At 44.8% G+C, this 21,894-nt stretch overlaps 1 protein-coding gene across 2 annotated transcripts; it reads left to right on the top strand.

Moving 5' to 3' along the window:
- The first annotated feature begins 424 nt into the window (after positions 1-424).
- On the top strand, positions 425-20,839 carry DHRS1 (dehydrogenase/reductase 1). 2 transcript variants are annotated; one of them, XR_009545372.1, is made up of 9 exons: positions 425-599; positions 1,244-1,417; positions 16,470-16,613; positions 16,823-16,902; positions 18,092-18,224; positions 19,216-19,362; positions 19,607-19,676; positions 19,948-20,051; positions 20,428-20,565. XR_009545372.1 is itself a non-coding variant. In XM_060175283.1 (9 exons), exons 2-9 carry the CDS (start codon positions 1,268-1,270, stop codon positions 20,562-20,564), a joined length of 942 nt encoding a protein of 313 aa, XP_060031266.1. In that variant the 5' UTR covers positions 426-599; positions 1,244-1,267; the 3' UTR covers positions 20,565-20,839. The 2 variants fall into 2 exon arrangements, 1 of the variants encoding a protein (XP_060031266.1); XM_060175283.1 differs by having other exon boundaries at positions 426-599; positions 19,971-20,051; positions 20,428-20,839.
- The last annotated feature ends 1,055 nt before the right edge of the window (positions 20,840-21,894 follow it).

Below are 21,894 nucleotides of genomic sequence, written 5' to 3' on the forward strand. Positions count from 1 at the left end.
CGGGGCAGCCCGGGAGCGGCCATGGCGAAGTGGCCAGAGCACTGGGCTCTCAAGCCCGAGGTCCCCCCGTTGAATCCCCAGGATTCAGGGCTCAGATGCAGAGAACTGACTCCGAGCGCCTGTCCGCAGGCCGGCCAGGTCGGGGGCGCCCCAACACTTTGACTCCGCGCGCTCGTTCCCACCAGATGGGAACCGGCATCCGGCCTTGTGCAGGGAGCGAAGACCCGACCCCGCGGGTGTCGGAGACCCCCAGTCGCAGACAGCCGCCCGGCGGCAGCAGCGCAGCCAGCAGCGGCCTCCCGCCACGTTGGCCCGGCGCGCGTCGCGGACGTCATCGGCCTGCGCCGGCCCGTGGGCGGGGTGTGCTTCCCGGGCGCCACGCCTCCTCCAGCCTCCCCGGGACCGGGGCCGCCCAGTGCGAACCTAAACCCACTACGCACCCTTTGACCGATACCTGGGTGTCGTCACCCGAGCTCAACCGGGCTTGGTCGTGCCCTTTAGCCTCGGGCTCTTACTCAGTCCAAGTTCCAGCCCCGCGACCGGATCCCTCCTGTCCACCCACGAATCCTTAGCGACAGGAGGCCCGCAGGGAGCAGCAGGTACGGGGTGCGAGCTTCTCCGCCTTTGCACTCAGACACCCTGGACAGCGCTCGACCTTACCGGGCCGGGCCTGCGGACCGAGCTCCAGCTTGCTCAGGACTCTTTTTTTTTTTTTTTCCCTTTTGTTGCCCTTGTTGCTGTAGCCTGGTTCTGGTTATTATTGTTGTTGTCGTCGTTCGTTATTGGATAGGACAGAGAGAAGTTCAGAGAGGAAGGGAAGACAGAGAGGGGGAGAGAAAGACAGACACCTGCAGACCTGCTTCACCGCCTGTGAAGCGACTCCCCTGCAGGTGGGGAGCCGAAGGCTCGAACTGGGATCCTTACTCGGTCCCTGCGCTTTGTGCCACGTGCGCTTAACCCGCTGCGCTACCGCCCGGCTCCCCGCTCAGGGCTCTTAAAGCACAGCTTCCCACTCGGTCGCCCCAGGAGAACCCCAGTAGTGCCCACCGAACCCCTTCTTTACTTCCTGACCTCCCACAGCTGACAGCCAGCCTTGCTCTGGGGCCTTCACTCAGTTGTCTCCCTCTGGTACTTGTGTCCACTCAAAGGATTCCAGCCCTGGCTACTCCTCTCAGCACTAAGAAGTTCCTCTCCTCGTTCACAGCCTGCAGGCTTTCTTCAGGCCAACTCTTTGCTTCCACAGATTTTCTCCCTTTGCTGGTGAGCCATGGCAGCGATCATGAAGGGCCAAGTGTGCGTGGTGACTGGCGCTTCCAGGGGCATTGGCCGTGGCATTGCCTTGCAGCTCTGCGAAGCAGGGGCCACGGTTTACATCACTGGTCGCTATATGGACACCCTGAAGGCCACTGCTGAGGAGGTGAGTCCTTCCCTCTTTTTCAAGTTCTCTGGAATCGCGTGTGTCAGAGTAATGCTCAGGTTCTAGCTATCTCTCTCTCTCTCTCTCTCTCTTTATTTTTTTAAAGAATATTTATTTATTCATGAGAAAGATAAGAGGAGAGAAAGAACCAGCCATCACTCTGGTACATGTGCTGCTGGGGGGATCGAACTCGGGACCCCATGCTCGAGAGTCCAGTGCCCTAGCCACTGCGCCACTTACCGGACCACTCCAAAGTCTTTTTTAAGACGACTGTAAAATCAGAGGGGCAGAAACCACCAGGGTCCTCCCTAGTAGCCACTCTTAATCCCTTGTATAAAACCATAATATTCCTCAACAAAATGTAAACATTGACTCAAAGTGGAATGATTAAGCCTCACAAATAACTTTAGATTAGGTCCAAGTTTGCCACCAAATTAAATTTATGGAATGCCCTTCTATTTGGGAGTGTTTGGGATTTTGGAATTGCAACTAAAGTGTTGTGAACTTGAGCTTTCCTCTATTTTAATTGCTTCTATTTAACTGTTCATCTTTACATGACTTTTATACTTGGTTTCAGTTAAATAATTAGGTGCATTTGGTTTTGCAGGCACTGAGTGAAGCACAGGGGTTCAGAGTTAACAAAATTAGTAAGAGATATAACTTCTGTGTCCAGCAAGATAGCTTTCCTCTTTGCCATGCAAGAGGTTTGATTTCCTGGTACTCCACATGGGGGTACTTCAGCACTATAGAATGCTTTGGTGCTGTGGTCTTTCCGTCTGTCAGTATTCCTGTATCAGTCTGTTTACCTGTCTGCCAATGTTAAAAAAAAAAAAAAAAAAAGTCAGCCCAAAACAGGTGTGGTAAATCTCCAGTGAGAAGTGGGATATCTGTTGTTGTCACAAGACAGTCGAGCAAGAACTCAGAGGCAGAAACTGATCATTTCAATGTCATGGGTTGTGGTAGTGTTAAGACCTGGGGGGGGGGGGGGGTGGGTGTTGCGCTGTAGCGCAGCCTCCGGGTCTCCACCTGCAGGGGAGTCACTTCACAGGCGGTGAAGCAGGCCTGCAGGTGTCTATCTTTCTCTCCCCCTCTCTGTCTTCCCCTCCTCTCTCCATTTCTCTCTGTCCTATCCAACAACAACGACATCAATAACCACAACAATAATAACTACAACAACAATAAAAAGACAGCAAGGGCAACAAAAGGGAAAATAAATAAATAAAATTTTTTTAAAAAGAACTTGCATGGGGCCAGGCAGTGGTGCACCTGGTTAATCACACACAATACAGTGCGCAAGGACCTGAGTTCAAAGCCCCTGGTCCCCGCCTGCAAGGGGAAAACTTCATGAGTGGTGAAGCAGGGCTGCAGGTGTCTCTCTTTTTTTCTCTATCTGCCCTACTCTCAATGTCTCCCTGTCTCTACTCAATAATAAATAAATAGGTAAATTTTAAAAAAAGGTAAAAACACTGAACCTGAGACCTCAGAAACTCGGGCAAAAAAAGAAAAAAGGAGTTATTCACAAAATGCTCTCAGAGCATTTGGTGAGACATCAAGATAAACTAGAAGGATGGTACTAGAAATGCCCTTGTTGGAAGTGCCTGGAACTTGATCTTGAAAGGGAAAACTTAGGAAGAGGAAATTGAAGTGATTCCAGTGGCAGGAAGTGACTGAGCAGGTAGTGTACGCATTGGATGTGTGACACCTGGGGCTCGTTCCTGGCACGTTCGTGAGCATTGCACACTCCATTTTACAGGCCTGTGAAATAGCTCACTTGGATGGTATGCTGTGTTGCCATGTGTGCAGCCCAGGTCCAAACCCAGCCCCCACCACAGTGCAGGAAGCTTTGGTGTTATGGCCTCTTTCACCTTTCAATCTCTCTGCCCTTTTTTTTTTTTCTTTTTTAACAGAGCATTGTTCAGCTCTGGCTTATAGTGGTACAGGGGATTGAATTTGGGACTTTGGAGCTTCAGGCATGAATCTCTTTGTAAAACCATTATGCTATCTACCCCTGCCCTTCTCTGCCTCTTTCTCTATCTAAAACAATAATAATGATGATAAATAAGTAAAATAAAACAACAAACTCCATTTTTTTTTCCTCCACATATCTAACAGAATTACAAAAGCTTGAGAAAACTAGCAAATTTGCTGTGGGTCAGACCAGCTTTTTTTTTTCTAACAAGCAAACATTTATTTCAGATTCTTTCCCCTGACCTTTCTTCACTTTCTCCTTTTTTTATATATTAATGACTTAATATTGATTTACAAAATTATGAGATAACAGGGGTGTAAGTCCACACCATTCCAACCACCAGAGTTCTGTGTCCCCATTCCCTTCATTGGTAATTGTAGTAGTGCTCTAAAGGTCACAGATAGGGCTTTGCTATTATTTCTTTAACTACCTATCTATATTTAAAAAATGTTTGCTTGTATTTTTCTGTGGGCCTGCCTTCCCTTCCTTTGTAAGTCACACCCATACCTCCTGCTACTTCCAAATGTTTTCCCTTTTTTCCCCTCTTCTTTCTCCAGATCCTGATGGAATTGGAACTCAGAAGCCTCTAGAGCAGCCTTTAGATTATTTAGACCAGAGCACATGCTGAGCTCAGCTCCTCCTACAAGGAAAACTCCAGAGTCCCTTGTGTAACAGAACTTTCCTAAAGAGATGGTGATCCTGATTCCTTTGTTTTTATTTTTGAAATATATGTAATCTCCAGAGCACTGCTCAGCTCTGGCGTGAGGTGGGGCCTTAGAAGCCTCAGAAATGCAGGCTGACTCTCTAATAAGCTGAACTATCTCCCCAGCTAAGAATTGAACCTGGGATATCACAGCTTCAGGCACTACAGCCCCCAGTACCCAGCTGAACGATTTTTAACAACATTCTCTTTTTTTTTTTTAATAATTTATTTCTTTATTGGGGAATTAATGCTTTACATTCAACAGTAAATACAATAGTTTGTACATGCATAACATTCCCCAGATTCCCATTTAACAATACAACCCCCACTATGTCATTCATCATCTTTCATGGACCTGTACTCTCCCCACCCACCCACCCACCCCAGAGTCTTTTACTTTGGTGTAATAATCCAATTCCATTTCAGGTTCGACTTGTGTTTTCTTTTCTAATTTTGTTTTTCAACTTTGGGCTGAGAGTGAGATCATCCCATATTCATCCTTCTGTTTCTGACTTATTTCACTCAATATGATTTTTTCAAGGTCTATCCAAGATTGGCTGAAAACGGTGAAGTCACCATTGTTTACAGCTGAGTAGTATTCCATTGTGTATATATACCACAACTTGCTCAGCCATTCATCTGTTGTTGGACACCTGGGTTGCTTCCAGGTTTTGGCTATTACAAATTGTGCTGCCAAGAACATATGTGTACACAGGTCTTTTTGGATGGATGTGTTGGGTTCCTTAGGATATATCCCCAGGATTCGACTTCCGGAGGTGGAGCTACGAGCAGCAGATCACTTTCTCTCCTCTCCTCTCCTTTCCTCTCCTCTCCTCTCCTCTCCCGGATCAACTAAGAATACCAAAGGAGACCACCTGGACCGAAACAAGACAGGACTAGAATGACCACAGGAACCCAGTAAATCACCCATGAGTACAAACACGCATGGCTGGTGACAGAGAGGAGAGAGGGGCCTAAGGAGAGATTAAGTGACTGCTAACAGTTCAACAGTTTATCAGTGGAGACACCACCTCCAGTCTGCTCCACCAACAAGGGGACAACTGAAGGGAGGAAAGGACTCCCCAGAGACTCACCAAGTGCAACTCTGAGTCTCCATTGCTACTACCCTCAGAATCTGGAGCAGCAACAGGGAGGGACACCAGGGGACAGAGATCTAACCGGAAAAGACCTATTACCTCGGTGGCATAGCTGAGGGGCTGTGAAAGTCTCTTTGCATAACGACTGGATTATCTCTGCCACACCCTGCTTTATCTCTTGGTCAGGAGTCAGTGATTAAGCTAAGAAGCCTATTGATAGTTTAAAAGCCCTCAGGCTCCCATAGCCTACAGGGAAGAAAAAAAAAAAAGAGGCTTTTACACCACTGAGCTCCAACTCAGGGATTGAAAAAACTGTTAACTTCCACCACGGTAAACCCTTTAATTAAACTACTTAGACACAAGTCAATCCAGGCAATAGTGATCAATAATTTGAAAAGTACTGATAAAGGGAACTCATAATATACAAAACGGTTAAAACAACAAGAAAAAATATTGGAGACTCGAACCAGGACAAGAGTCCAGCTAAAAGTCCTCCAGAGGGTGAAGCACAAAACAATGAGTTCAACATCCAAACATTAGCTAAGGAAATAATAACAGGAGTGAGTAAAGAATTTGAAAAAATTGTAATCAGAAATGCAGGAACAACAAATGAGAATATGGAAGAAAATTCTAATTATCTCATGGTTATTAGAGAGCTGAAAGCTGAAATCGCTGAGCTAAGAAGGCAACTAGCTGAACAAGCTAAAACAGTATCAGAGCAGGGCAACAAAATAGATGAACTCCAGAAAGCAGTAGAGGGCAGAGAGAATAGAATCTATGAGGCTGAAGACAGAATTAGCAAGATTGAGGATGAATTAGAGACAACTAAAAAAGAAGTAAGAGATCTCAAAAAGAGATTAAGAGATGCTGAAAACAACAACAGAGTCCTATGGGATGACTTCAAAAGAAACTATATATGCATTATTGGCTTACCAGAGGAAGAAAGAGAAGGAGAGGAAGAAAGCGTTCTCCAGGCCATAATAGCTGAAAATTTCTCTAGTCTAGACAACACCAAACACATAAAGATTCAAGAAGCCCAGAGGGTCCCAAACAGAATTAACCCAGACCTAAAGACACCAAGACATGTCATACTTAGAATGGAAAGGAATAAGGATAAAGAAACGATCCTCAAGGCTGCAAGAGAAAAACAAAGAGTCACCTACAAAGGAAAACCCATAAGATTAGCAGCAGACTTCTCCATACAAACACTACAGGCCAGAAGAGAATGGCAAGATATCTATCAAGTACCCAATGAGAAAGGCTTTCAGCCAAGAATACTATATCCTGCTAGACTGTCATTCAGACTAGATGGAAGCATCAAAACCTTCTCAGACAAGCAACAGTTGAAGGAAGCAACCATCACCAAGCCTGCCCTGAAAGAAGTTCTGAAAGGTCTCCTATAAACAACCAGACCACCACAAATAGGACATATATCAAAACACTCTAAAAGTCTACAAGAATGGCATTAAAATATCTTCAATCTTTGATATCAATAAATGTCAATGGCCTGAATTCACCTATCAAAAGACACAGTAGGAAGATGGATCAGAAAACACAACCCAACAATATGTTGTCTACAGGAAACTCACCTAACTCAACAAGACAAACACAGACTTAAAGTGAAAGAATGGAAAACTATCATACAAGCCAATGGCCCACAAAAAAGGGCAGGAACAGCTATTTTCATATCTGACATGATAGACTTTAAAATAGATAAGATTAAAAAAGATAGGAATGGACACTACTTAATGCTCAGAGGATCAGTCAATCAAGAGGACTTAACAATTATTAATATCTATGCACCCAATGAGAAGCCATCTAAATACATCAAACTTCTACTGAAAGAGCTACAGCAATATATTAACAGTAACACAGTCATAGTAGGGGACTTCAACACCCCACTATCTCAACTTGACAGATCATCCAGGCAGAAAATCAGTAAAGACATAAGGGAGCTAAATGAAGAGATAGATAAACTAGAACTATTGGACATTTTCAGAGTCATTCATCCCAAGAAACTGGAATACACATTTTACTCAAATCCACATGGATCATTCTCAAGGATAGACCATATGTTAGGCCACAAAGACAGCATCAGCCAATTCAAGAGCACTGAAATCATCCCAAAATGATTCTTCTCAGACCACAGTGGAATTAAACTAACACTTAACAATTAACAAAAGATTAGTAACAGTCCCAAAATGTGGAAGCTCAACAGTACACTTCTTAACAACTTCTGGGTCAAAGAGGAAATCAAGGAAGAAATCAAAATGTTTCGAGAGTTCAATGAAAATGAGGACACAAGCTATCAAAATATTTGGGACACAGCTAAAGCAGTCCTAAGAGGGAAGTTCATAGCTATACAAGCACACATTAGGAAACAAGAAAAGGCACAAATAAACAGCTTGATTGCACATCTTAAAGACCTAGAAGAAGAACAACAAAGGAATCCTAAAGCAACCAGAAGGACAGAAATCACTAAAGTTAGGGCAGAAATAAATAACATTGAGAATAGGAAAACCATACAAAAGATCAATGAAAGTAAATGTTGGTTCTTCAAATGTTGGTTCTTCAAATGTTGGTTCTTCAAGAGTAAACAAAATCGACAAGCCTTTAGCCAGACTCACAAAACAAAAAAGGGAGAAGACCCAAATAAATCGGATAGTAAATGAAAGAGGAGATATCACAACAGACATTGCAGAAATTCAACATATCATGCGAGGCTTCTATGATCAACTATATGCCACCAAGCTAGAGAACCTGGAAGAAATGAATGATTTCCTAGATACCTACCAACTTCCAAAACTAAGTAAAGAGGAAGTGGATAACATGAACAGGCCCATCACAGCTAATGAAATTGAAACAGTTATCAAAAATCTTCCCAAAAATAAAAGTCCTGGACCAGATGGTTTTACAAATGAATTCTACAAAACTTTCAAAGAAGAACTAATACCTCTACTTTTAAAAGTCTTCCAGAAGATTGAAGACACTGGAGTACTCCCTGCCAGCTTCTATGAAGCCAACATCACCCTGATACCAAAAGCAGACAGGGACACAACCAAAAAAGAAAACTACAGACCAATATCTCTGATGAACATAGATGTGAAAATATTGAACAAAATTCTAGCCAACCGGATACAGCAGTATATCAAAAAGATTCTTCATCATGACCAAGTGGGGTTTATCTCAGGCATGCAAGGTTGGTTTAATATACATAAATCAATCAATGTGATCCACCACATCAACAAAAGCAAGACCAAAAACCACATGGTCATATCAATAGATGCAGAGAACGCCTTTGATAAAATACAACATCCCTTTATGATCAATACACTACAAAAAATGGGAATAGATGGAAAATTCCTGAAGATAGTGGAGTCTATATATAGCAAACCTACAGCCAACATCATACTCAATGGTGAAAAACTGGAAGCATTTTCCCCTCAGATCAGGTACGAGACAGGGCTGCCCACTATCACCATTACTATTCAACATAGTGTTGGAAGTTCTTGCCATAGCAATCAGGCAGGAGCAAGGAATTAAAGGCATACAGATTGGAAGAGAAGAAGTCAAACTCTCCTTAATTGCAGATGACATGATAGTATACATGGAAAAACCTAAGGAATCCAGCAAGAAGCTTTTGGAAATCATCAGGCAATACAGTAAGGTATCAGGCTATAAAATTAGCATTCAAAAGTCAGTGGCATTCCTCTATGCAAACACTAAGTTAGAAGAAATTGAAATCCAGAAATCAGTTCCTTTTTCTATAGCAACAAAAACAATAAAATATCTAGGAGTAAACCTAACCAAAGAAGTGAAAGACTTGTATACTGAAAATTATGAGTCACTACTCAAAGAAATTGAAAAAGACACAAAGAAGTGGAAAGATATTCCATGTTCATGGGTTGGAAGAATTAACATCATCAAAATGAATATATTACCCAGAGCCATCTACAAATTTAATGCTATCCCCATCAAGATCCCAAGCACATTTTTTAGGAGAATAGAAAAAATGCTACAAATGTTTATCTGGAACCAGAAGAGACCTAGAATTGCCAAAACAATCTTGAGAAAAAAGAACAGAACCGGAGGCATCACACTCCCAGATCTCAAACTGTATTATAGGGCCATTGTCATCAAAACTGCTTGGTACTGGAACATGAACAGACACACTGACCAGTGGAATAGAATTGAGAGCCCAGAAATGAGGCCCCACACATATGGACATCTAATCTTTGACAAAGGGGCCCAGACTATTACATGGGGAAAGCAGAGTCTCTTCAACAAATGGTGTTGGAAACAATGGGTTGAAACATGCAGAAGAATGAAACTGAATCACTGTATTTCACCAAATACAAAAGTAAATTCCAAGTGGATCAAGGACTTGGATGTTAGACCACAAACTATCAGATACTTAGAGGAAAATATTGGCACAACTTTTTTCCGCATAAATTTTAAAGACATTTTCAATGAAACAAATCCAATTACAAGGAAGACTAAGGCAAGTATAAACCTATGGGACTACATCAAATTAAAAAGCTTCTTCACAGCAAAAGAAACCACTATAGAAACCAAGAGACCCCTCACAGAATGGGAGAAGATCTTTACATGCCATACATCAGATAAGAGTTTAATAACCAACATATATAAAGAGCTTGCCAGACTCAACAACAAGACAACAAATAACCCCATCCAAAAATGGGGGGAGGACTTGGACAGAATATTCACCACAGAAGAGATCCAAAAGGCAGAGAAACACATGAAAAAATGCTCCAAGTCTCTGATTGTCAGAGAAATGCAAATCAAGACAACAATGAGATATCACTTCACTCCTGTGAGAATGTCATACATCAGAAAAGGAACAGCAGCAAATTCTGGAGAGGATATGGGGTCAAAGGAACCCTCCTGCACTGCTGGTGGGAATGTAAATTGGTCCAACCTCTCTCAGAAGGCTAGAAATGGACCTAACCTATGACCCTGCAATTCCCCTTCTGGGGATATATCCTTTTTTTTTTTAATAATTTATTTCTTTATTGGGGAATTAATGTTTTACATTCAACAGTAAATACAATAGTTTGTACATGCATAACATTCCCCAGATTCCCATTTAACAATACAACCCCCACTATGTCATTCATCATCTTTCATGGACCTGTATTCTCCCCACCCACCCACCCACCCCAGAGTCTTTTACTTTGGTGTAATACTCCAATTCCATTTCAGGTTCAACTTGTGTTTTCTTTTCTAATCTTGTTTTTCAACTTTGGGCTGAGAGTGAGATCATCCCATATTCATCCTTCTGTTTCTGACTTATTTCACTCAACATGATTTTTTCAAGGTCCATCCAAGATTGGTTGAAAACGGTAAAGTCACCATTGTTTACAGCTGAGTAGTATTCCATTGTGTATATATACCACAACTTGCTCAGCCACTCATCTGTTGTTGGACACCTGGGTTGCTTCCAGGTTTTGGCTATTACAAATTGTGCTGCCAAGAACATATGTGTACACAGATCTTTTTGGATGGATGTGTTGGGTACCTTAGGATATATCCCCAGGAGGGGAATTGCAGGGTCATAGGGTAGGTCCATTTCTAGCCTTCTGAGAGTTCTCCAGACTCATACATCAGAAAAGGTAACAGCAGCAAATGCTGGAGAGGTTTGTGGGGTCAAAGGAACCCTCCTGCACTGCTGGTGGGAATGTCAATTGGTCCAACCTCTGTGGAGAGCATTCTGGAGAACTCTCAGAAGAGAGTTCTCTCTTCTATGATTGTGTTACTGTTAATATATTGCTGTAGCTCTTTCAGTAGAAGTTTGATGTATTTAGATGGCTTCTCATTGGGTGCATAGATATTAATAATTGTTAAGTCCTCTTGATTGACTGATCCTCTGAGCATTAAGTAGTGTCCATTCCTATCTTTTTTAATCTTATCTATTTTAAAGTCTATCATGTCAGATATGAAAATAGCTGTTCCTGCCCTTTTTTGTGGGCCATTGGCTTGTATGATAGTTTTCCGTTCTTTCACTTTAAGTCTGTGTTTGTCTTGTTGAGTTAGGTGAGTTTCCTGTAGACAACATATTGTTGGGTTGTGTTTTCTGATCCATCTTCCTACTGTGTCTTTTGATAGGTGAATTCAGGCCATTGACATTTATTGATATCAAAGATTGAAGATATTTTAACGCCATTCTTGTAGAGTTTTAGAGTGTTTTGATATATGTCCTATTTGTGGTGGTCTGGTTGTTTATAGGAGACCTTTCAGAACTTCTTTCAGGGCAGGCTTGGTGATGGTTGCTTCCTTCAACTGTTGCTTGTCTGAGAAGGTTTTGATGCTTCCATCTAGTCTGAATGACAGTCTAGCAGGATATAGTATTCTTGGCTGAAAGCCTTTCTCATTGGATACTCGATAGATATCTTGCCATTCTCTTCTGGCCTGTAGTGTTTGTATGGAGAAGTCTGCTGCTAATCTTATGGGTTTTCCTTTGTAGGTGACTCTTTGTTTTTCTCTTGCAGCCTTGAGGATCCTTTCTTTATCCTTATTCCTTTCCATTCTAAGTATGACATGTCTTGATGTCTTTAGGTCTGGGTTAATTCTGTTTGGGACCCTCTGGGCTTCTTGAATCTTTATGTGTTTGGTGTTGTCTAGACTAGAGAAATTTTCAGCTATTATGGCCTGGAGAATGCTTTCTTCCTCTCCTTCTCTTTCTTCCTCTGGTAAGCCAATAATGCATATATAGTTTCTTTTGAAGTCATCCCATAGGACTCTGTTGTTGTTTTCAGCATCTCTTAATCTCTTTTTGAGATCTCCTACTTCTTTTTTAGTTGTCTCTAATTCATCCTCAATTTTGCTAATTCTGTCTTCAGCCTCATAGATTCTATTCTCTCTGCCCTCTACTGCTTTCTGGAGTTCATCTATTTTGTTGCCCTGTTCTGATACTGTTTTAGCTTATTCAGCTAGTTGCCTTCTTAGCTCAGCGATTTCAGCTTTCAGCTCTCTAATAACCATGAGATAATTAGAATTTCTTCCATATTCTCATTTGTTGTTCCTGCATTTCTGATTACAATTTTTTCAAATTCTTTACTCACTCCTGTTATTATTTCCTTAGCTAATGTTTGGATGTTGAACTCGTTGTTTTGTGCTTCACCCTCTGGAGGACTTTTAGCTGGACTCTTGTCCTGGTTCGAGTCTCCAATATTTTTTCTTGTTGTTTTAACCATTTTATATATTATGAGTTCCCTTTATCAGTACTTTTCAAATTATTGATCACTATTGCCTGGATTGACTTGTGTCTAAGTAGTTTAATTAAAGGGTTTACCGTGGTGGAAGTTAACAGTTTTTTCAATCCCTGAGTTGGAGCTCAGTGGTGTAAAAGCCTCTTTTTTTTTTTCTTCCCTGTAGGCTATGGGAGCCTGAGGGCTTTTAAACTATCAATAGGCTTCTTAGCTTAATCACTGACTCCTGACCAAGAGATAAAGCAGGGTGTGGCAGAGATAATCCAGTCGTTATGCAAAGAGACTTTCACAGCCCCTCAGCTATGCCACCGAGGTAATAGGTCTTTTCCGGTTAGATCTCTGTCCCCTGGTGTCCCTCCCTGTCGCTGCTCCAGATTCTGAGGGTAGTAGCAATGGAGACTCAGAGTTGCACTTGGTGAGTCTCTGGGGAGTCCTTTCCTCCCTTCAGTTGTCCCCTTGTTGGTGGAGCAGACTGGAGGTGGTGTCTCCACTGATAAACTGTTGAACTGTTAGCAGTCACTTAATCTCTCCTTAGGCCCCTCTCTCCTCTCTGTCACCAGCCATGCGTGTTTGTACTCATGGGTGATTTACTGGGTTCCTGTGGTCATTCTAGTCCTGTCTTGTTTCGGTCCAGGTGGTCTCCTTTGGTATTCTTAGTTGATCCGGGAGAGGAGAGGAGAGGAGAGGAGAGGAGAGGAGAGGAGAGGAGAGGAGAGGAGAGGAGAGGAGAGGAGAGGAGAGGAGAGGAAAAGAGAGGAGAGGAGAGAAAGTGATCTGCTGCTCGTAGCTCCGCCTCCGGAAGTCGAATACAACAACATTCTCTTTTAACTAACTCATATCAACTAGAGTAGGAATGTTGTATGGGGGGCCTTCCAAAGACCACCAAGAGACAGTTTTGGGTATGCAAAAGCAAAGGAGTTTATTGCTAGCCAGGCTAGGGTCAGGTGCTGTCACAGACACAGACATAGCTGCTCCAGGTGCCGACCTCAGACCCCAGCAACTGGCCCTCTTTTATAGGAGTGTCCAAATACATTGATCAAACATCTTGCTGTTTTTGGTTATATCAGGGGTTTTGCAAAATTTTCAGTTTCCCGTTAGGTTTTAGTTCAGTTTTGGTAAACTGCTTGTTTTTCTCATACCACTTTCCCAAGAACTTGTCCTCCCTGTTCCTGTGAATTGTTATTCTGGGAACAGTGCTAGCTTAGGGCTTCCAGCTCCTAACATGCCTCCCTTTTTCTTGTCTCTACAGCTAATCTTAGCTATAAATTTTCAGTCTCTTTACCTAAAGGTTGGTAACAGGTCTGTTGAGTTGGTGACTGGTCCTTCCCCAAGGCTTGTTCCACAGCATTCCAACTGTAAGCTGGAGAGTCTGTAAGAATATATCCAGGGTCCTTTGGAAGCAGGGGGTCTGGTGGAGTCAATGCTAAGGCTGGCCCTGCTTGCGGCTTCATCTGCCCTCTGGTTTCATTTCTGATGTCCGGAACAATGGATAATGGCTGCTTCTTTCAGGGTTCATGCAGCCTCCAGTAGGTTCAGTATCTGGTCCTTGTGCTGGATCTTCTTCCCGCTGGAGGTCAGGTATCCTCTCTCCCCACATGCTCCATGCATATGCTATGTAGCAAAGGCATACCTCTTGGCAGTCATGCTTTTGGGGGCAGCCTCAGGATCCATCTCCGACATCAAGGTGGCAGGGTTCAGGCTGGTGATGGCGCTGAACTTCACTCATGGCTGGTCTTGGAACAAAGCTTGGTAATAGGTTAGGTGGGCATTCGACTTGCCCCAGTGATAGCTTGTCTTCTTTCCTTATCAGCTGTGCCACAGATGCTACTGTCCTTAGGCATTTTGGCCATCCAGCAGCCACTGGGTCCAATATTTGACAGATAGACGATGGGTCTGTGCCATGGCCCCAAGTTTTTGGGTCAATACTCCCCGGTGTATGCCTTTAAATTCATCTACAATCAGTCTAAATGGCTTGTTGATAAAAACAGTCTTTGTTCTAGTGTCGTTTTTCTTTGTAGTAAAATCATTACTCTTTCCCTACCTTTAGCCTAATCTTTCTGTCTTCTGTAACTTTCTTCTAATAACTGGGGCAGATTTGAGCAACAAAAGGCCAAACTCAGTGCCATTCTATTTTCTGGGGTTTCCTGTTAATCCTCAGCAAGCCTTCATGAGGCATTCTAGTAATGCTGAGGAGCTGTCTGTGGGCCCCTGCACACCCTTGCTCACCTTAGGATTTGTGGGGCATTTTATTGCCCCTTGTAGACCCCCTAGGAGAAACTGACGATTGAAGGGGTGTCACAGCTGCAGTTGTTCATTTGTGAACAGCAAGACATACACAAAACCAAATTAGGAGTTCACTAAAATTGATAATCCAATGACTAGAATTGGCTTAGATCGTTATATAATTTTAGAAGGCCTTTTTAATAAACAGGTATACCAGTATAGTATATAAAGTCAATACCCAATATGCTGACATGATAAAATGATTACCATTTCTTTAGCATGATTTTAAAACTGCTTAAACAATTTAAGCACAATATTAAAACTTAGTTTTTGCTAAGATCTTTACTCATCACAAAGCTATCATGAGTAAGGGTGGATATAAAACTCTATTAATAGATTACACTTTAAAACTCTGATATGACAACTTAAAAGGCTAAAATAAACCTCAAAGCTTAAATATTCAAAATAATCTTTTACTTTACATCACCTTAAAATAACAACTTTAGACTAAATAATTTTGCTCAATCAGGATTTTCCAAGCATCAAATCTTTTATCAAACCAGAAACACCATGTGCCAACTTAATTTATCAAGAATAAATCTCTGACAGTGTCCTAAAACAATCCAGATAATTTTTAAAAGCAGAAAAAGGGGAAAACCAGAGCAAAAGCCTCAAGCAAGAAAATCATTAATATAACCATTGTGTTATATTTCACTCACCCAGACCAGTTCTACCTCTTTAATTGATCAATAACCTTTCTGCCATTTGTTACACAGTCAAGATTGAGGCACACAGTTGATACAGAACAGTTTGTGCCTGAGGACTTAGATTTCTCAATTATGAGGTAGGAGTATTGGTGAGAGGAGAGAAAGAGAGCTGGGATTGGGTAGGACTTCCTTCAAATACATGATGAAGTGGTCCAGGAGGTGGCACAGTGGATAGGGCATTAGACTCGCAAGCATGAGGTACTGAGTTCAATCCCCAGCAGCACATGTACCAGACTGATGTCTGGTTCTTTGTCTCTCTCCTATCTTTCTCATTAATAAATGAATTAAATACTTTAAAAAATATATGTAATGGGGTGTCGGACAGTAGCACAGCGGGTTAAGCGCACATGGCGCAAAGCGCAAGGACCCGCAGAAGGATCCCAGTTCGAGCCCCCGGCTCCCCACCTGCAGGGGGGGGTCGTTTCACAGGCAGCAAAGCAGGTCTGCAGGTGTCTGTCTTTCTCTCCCCCTCTCTGTCTTCCCTTCCTCTCTCCATTTCTCTCTGTCCTATCCAACAACGACAACATCAACAATAATAATAACCACAACAAGGCTACAACAACAAGGGCAACAAAAGGGGGAAAAATGGCCTCTAGGAGCAGTGGATTCATGGTGCAGGCAGTGAGCCCCAGCAACAACCCTGGAGGCAAAATATGTGTGTGTGTGTGTGTGTGTGTGTGTGTGTGTGTGTGTGTGTGTGTGTGTGTGTATAGTGAAGGGTATGTGGGTTGAAAATAACCCAAGGCAAAAGATATATATATATATATATTCACATCTGAAAAGCATCCACCAGGAGTGCAGTGCCTGGCCTATGGCAGGTCTCAGTGTGTGCAGAGAACCTGAGATCCCCAGCAATTTTGTTTTTTGGGACGATACTTTACACTCCTGAAACTCCTCAGGTAGACACCAGAGGGCAGTATTGCCCATCATTCCTCAGCTGCTGACATTTTAATTCCTGTGATTGTACCTTGGTTCCCAAGCTAGATTTGATGGCAGTAGTTGTGTTAGTCCTCACACTAGTGTGTGCGCCCCTATGAGCTCATGTACCCTCCTCCCCTCTCCAGGCACAATCCCGAGGAGGCCGGTGTGTGGCTGTGGTGTGCGACTCAAGCCAAGAGAGTGAGGTGCAAAGCCTGTTTGAGCAGGTGAAGCGGGAACAGCATGGGCGTCTGGATGTGCTGGTCAACAATGCCTATGCTGGGGTCCAGGTACTCTCTGAGCCGGCTCTTCCTCTCCCCCTGGCCCCTGAGGCCACACACACACACACACACGCGCACACACACACATACACACACACACACACACACACACACACACACACACACACACACTTGTTACCCCTTCCATTCCCCAGCCCCTCAGTCCTTCCAGCCTCCACATCATTCAACTAACCCATCACCCTTCCTGGGTCTTCTAGGCCATCATGAACAACAGCAACAAGAAGTTCTGGGAAAGTCCTGCTGCAATTTGGGACGATATAAACAATGTGGGACTCAGGTGAGCCCTGCTGCAGAGACCTGTGTGCCCATCAGGGAGACGCTGTCTTCAGCCATCGAACACAACATCAAGCCTCTCAATCAGGCACACTTGCCACTCTTGACTGGCCAAACATACCTGAAAACTGTTCTAACCCATACTTTCTGTTTATTTATTTTCAGCTAGAGATACAGAGAAATGGAGAGGGAAGGAGAAGAAAGGGAGAAGAGAGAACTACCAGCAGCACTCCTTCACGACCCCTCCAGTCCCCCCCCCCCCCCCGCAGGTGGGGACTGGAGGCTCAAACAAGGGTCCTTGTACCTATATAGCATTATTCTTTTCACACTGACATATAAGAGATCTTGGGGGTGGGGGAGCAAGTTTTGGCTTAACTAGCAGAAAGCACAAGTTACCGTGTTCAAGAACCTGGGTTCAAGCCTCCTGGGCCCACCTGTAGGGGAAGCTTCATAAACAATGCAACAGGGGTGTTTCTTTCTTCTCCCACCCCACCTCCTCTTTTTCTCCCTCATTCTATTTCTTTCTGTCTCTACCAGAAAAGAAATAAGAAAAAAATAATAATAATAAGCAACAGTGGAGTTCTTGTGTAGGGACTGAACTCCAGTAATAACCCTGATGGCAAAAAGTAAATGAAGACTTTTAAATTTTTTTTTCGGGAGTCAGGCGGTAGCACAGTGGGTTAAAGCGCAGTTGGCGCAAAGCACAAGGACCGGCTTAAGGATCCCAGTTCGAACCCCCGGCTCCCCACCTGCAGGGGAGTCGCTTCACAGGTGGTGAAGTAGGTCTGCAGGTGTCTGTCTTTCTCTTCCCCTCTCTGTCTTCCCCTCCTCTCTCCATTTCTCTCTGTCCTATCCAACAATGATGACCTCACTAACAACAATAATATCTACAACAATAAAACAAGGGCAACAAAAGAGAGTAAATAAATATTTAAAAAAATAAAATAAAATAAATTTTTTTCACCAGGACTTTGCTGGTGCTTAGCGCCTCTGCAGTTCCACCTCATTCCACCTCTCCCCGTGCATTCTGGTTTGTCTGCTTCTTGCTTGCTTTTCCAAAGACAGGGAGAAGAAAGGAAAAGGAAAGAGAAACTGACCAGATCAGTCACCAGAGGGCCAAGACGGCTGCCAGGGCCGCAGAGCCCCTCAGACTGAACCCTGCCCACCCCTCTCCTTCCCTGTCCTCCTCACAGAGGCCACTACCTGTGTTCAGTGTATGCGGCACGGCTGATGGTCCCAGCTGGCCGGGGGCTCATTGTGGTCATCTCCTCCATTGGGGGCCTCCAGTACCTCTTCAATGTCCCCTATGGCGTGGGCAAAGCTGCGGTGAGGACCCTTTGGCATGGGGCTGGGCAGTAGGACAGAGATGGCTACTCACAGCTCAGGAGTCAGAGTGTAAGAACAGCTCACGGGAGTCGGGCGGTAGCGCAGCGGGTTAAGGGCAGGTGGTGCAAAGCACAAGGACCGGCATAAGGATCCCGGTTTGAGCCCCCGGCTCCCCACCTGCAGGGGAGTCGCTTCACAGGCAATGAAGCAGGTCTGCAGGTGTCTATCTTTCTCTCCCCCTCTCTGTCTTCCCCTCCTCTCTCCATTTCTCTCTGTCCTATCCAAAAACAATGACAGCAATGACAACAACAACAGTAACTACAACAATTAAAAAAAAACAACAAGGGCAACAAAAGGAAATAAATAAATATTTTAAATATATATATATTTTTTAAAAAAAAGAACAGCTCGCCGGGGGTCTGGCGGCAGCGCAGCGGGTTAAGCGCACATAGCACAAAGCGCAAGGACTGGCATAAGCACCCCAGTTCGAGCCCCCAGCTCCCCACCTGCAGGGAGTCACTTCACAGGCGGTGAAACAGGTCTGCAGGTGTCTTATCTTTCTCTCCCCCTCTCTGTCTTCCCTTCCTCTCTGAATTTCTCTCTGTCCTATCCAATAATGAATGACATCAACAACAACAATAATAATAACCACAACCAGGCTACAGCAACAAAAGGGGGGAAAATGGCCTCCAGGAGCAGTGGATTCATGATATAGGCACTGAGCCCCAGCAGTAACCCTGAAGGCAAAAAAAAAAAAAGAAGAGCTCACCTGCCCCTCTGCCCCTCCATGGACAGTCCTGTCCCTGGGTTCCTCTCAGCCAGAAATGCAGCACACGGGGCGGGGAGGGGGTGGGGAGAGGCAGCACCTGCCATAACTGCTCCTGGGCAGGGCAGGGCAGGGACTGGGGCATCTTCAGTGGCAATGGGAGCGGGACAGTGATGTAACCACTGCCCTGACTTATACTCCCCGCCCCACCTTCTGTTCCTCTAGTGTGACAGGATGGCTGCTGACTGTGCCCAGGAGTTGCGACGCCATGGGGTTAGCTACGTGTCTCTGTGGCCAGGACTGGTGCAGACAGAACTGCTGAAGGAGCACGTGAAGAAGGGAGACAGTGCTGACAGTGACCTGGCTAAGAAGGTCGGCACACTGAACTCACCTAATGTTCCATGCACAGTACCCCAAGAACCTTCCATTTAGGAAGGACCTTGGGTTCTGGTGCTGGAATACTGGGCCCACCTGGACATGGAAAGAGGTGACTCTGGCACCTTCAGCTTGCTGGTCCCGCAAGTGTGGTAGAAAGAGCTTTTCTTCTGAAGCAAATGCTGAAGCAGGAAAGAGCTCTTTGGAGATTAACTGCCTCCCTCTCTGTCCTGTGTTTCAGTTGAAACAAGACTTCTCAGCTGCAGAGACAACAGAACTGAGTGGCAAATGTGTGGTAGCTTTGGCAACAGGTAAAGCAGTCGGGGACAGCTAGTAACAAGGCAGGGCACAGAGGCCCTGCAGGGTGGCGGCCAGTGTGTGGTCCTGACTCAGAGGTGGCTGGGAACATACCCCTCTTTGCTCTGGATTCTGGAGACCATAAATGTCAGGAGTCCCCATTTGATGCTAGGAGGCCCAGAAACCCACCTAGGAAGACAATAAGAACTCTGGCCTCGCATTCCTGTGTCAGCACTGCCTTGTGCTGCTGGGCCCAAACCTTGTCTCCCTGCAACCCCCCACCAGCTCAACTGTGCCTGTGTCCACAGACCCCAACATCCTGAGCCTGAGCGGGAGGGTGCTGCCGACCTGTGACCTGGCTCGGCGCTATGGCCTTCAGGATGTGGATGGTGAGCGCCCTGGCCCACAGCCTCCTGGTCCTCGGGTCCCACGGTCCCCTGCTACTGGGTGCCTATTCATGCTCTCTCACACTCCATTCTTCTCTTCAGCCAAGAGGGGCGTCCTGGGGGTCAGGTGGTGGTGGCATACCTGGTAGGACGCCGTTTTACCAAGGGAGAGGAGGACCCTGGAGGAGAGGGAAGCTTTGTAAGCAGCAGAGCAATGCTGCCAGTGTCTCTGTCTTTTTCCCTATTTCTCTCTGTCTCATCCATCTCAAAATAAATAAATAGATAAAGCAAATCATGCTTTTTTTTTTCAGGATGGGGGAGGCTTTCAAGGAGCAGGAAATGAAGATCTAACCCCCACCCCTGCTTTCTGTTTCTGCAGGCCGCCCCGTCCAAGATTACCTGTCTGTGCGCTCTGCTCTCTCCCATGTCTCCAGCCTAAGATGGCTGACCTCCTACATTCCTGGCTTTCTCCGTATGCCCAAGTGGGTTTTGACCCTTTATGCCAGCAAGTTCTAACTCCCGCTGGAGTTAGAACTGGCGTCACTACTGCTCCTCTTCTTTGGGCTGGATAGTGGGAACAAGGCAGCCTTTCCTGTCTACCCTGCGCCACTGATACGAAGAGAAGGCCTCTGCTGTGAGTTCTAGACGAGACCTGGGGTCTTTGTAGATGCTTCTTGGTGCCTTGATTTTTCCATAACTCTACATTTTACTTTAAACCAGCATTTGAAAAATACATATCTGTGTTGTACTAGTAAATGTACTGCTTCAAAGCTGAATAAAGATGTTTTTTTCTCCTCTGGGACATTATTTCCAAGTGCTGACTGTGTTCAGCAAAATGTATGTGCTTAAAAGACTCACAGAAATGCCAGATATTCCCAGTCTTAGGGAGCTCTATCCCTACTCGAAGCCTCTTTCCTAACCACTCCCAGATACCCACCTTGCTCGCACTCCGCACACATACCTCTGTGGGAGCACTCAAATAGCCCCCAGCCCTTCCAGTTGAGCTGGTGAGCCAGGCCCATATGGAGCTGTGGAGGCAGGATGTCCCAGCACTGAGCAGAGGCTAGAACAGAAGCAGACTCCTGTGCACTATCTGCTGAGTCACGTTCCAGGCCACTGGTTGTCACTTTCACATAGCTGAGTCAGCCAGAGGCTCATGGGGAAACAGGCTGAATTAACTGGTTTTAAACTCCAGCACTCTGTCTAGGCTTTACGTAATTTTCTTTTTTTTCAACATTTTTTTTTATTTGCCTCCAGGGTTATTGCTGGGGTTCAGTGCCTGCACTGTGAATCCACTGCTCCTGGTAGCCATTTTTCCCATTTTGTTGCTCTTGTTATTGTTATTGTTGCCATTACTGCTGCTGTTGTTGGATAGGACAGAGAGAAATGGAGAGAGGAGGGGAAGACAGAGAGGGGGAGAGAAAGACAGACACCTGCAGACCTGCTTCACTGCTTGTGAAGCGACTCCCCTGCAGGTAGGAAGCCGGGGGCTCGAACCGGGATCCTTGTTGCCGGTCTTTGTGCTTTGCACCATGTGCACTTAGCCTGCTGCGCTACCACCCAGCCTCCTCTTTTAATTATTTTAATTTAATTTATTTATTTTGAATAAAGACAGAAATCAAGAGGGAAGGGGGAGATATAATGGAAGAGAGGGGTGGAAGGGCAGGTGGTGGTGCACCAGGTTAAGCGCACATAGTATGAAGCACAAGGACCCCGGTTTGAGCCCTCAGCTCCCCACCTGCACAGGGGTCACATCACAAGTGGTGAAGCAGTTCTGCAGGTGTGTATCTTTCTCTCTCCCTCTATCTCCCCTCCTCTCTCAGTTTCTCTCTGTCCTGTCCAATAA

The sequence above is a fragment of the Erinaceus europaeus genome, chromosome 16 (genome assembly GCF_950295315.1).
Source record: "Erinaceus europaeus chromosome 16, mEriEur2.1, whole genome shotgun sequence".
NCBI classification, from domain to species: Eukaryota; Metazoa; Chordata; class Mammalia; order Eulipotyphla; family Erinaceidae; genus Erinaceus; species Erinaceus europaeus.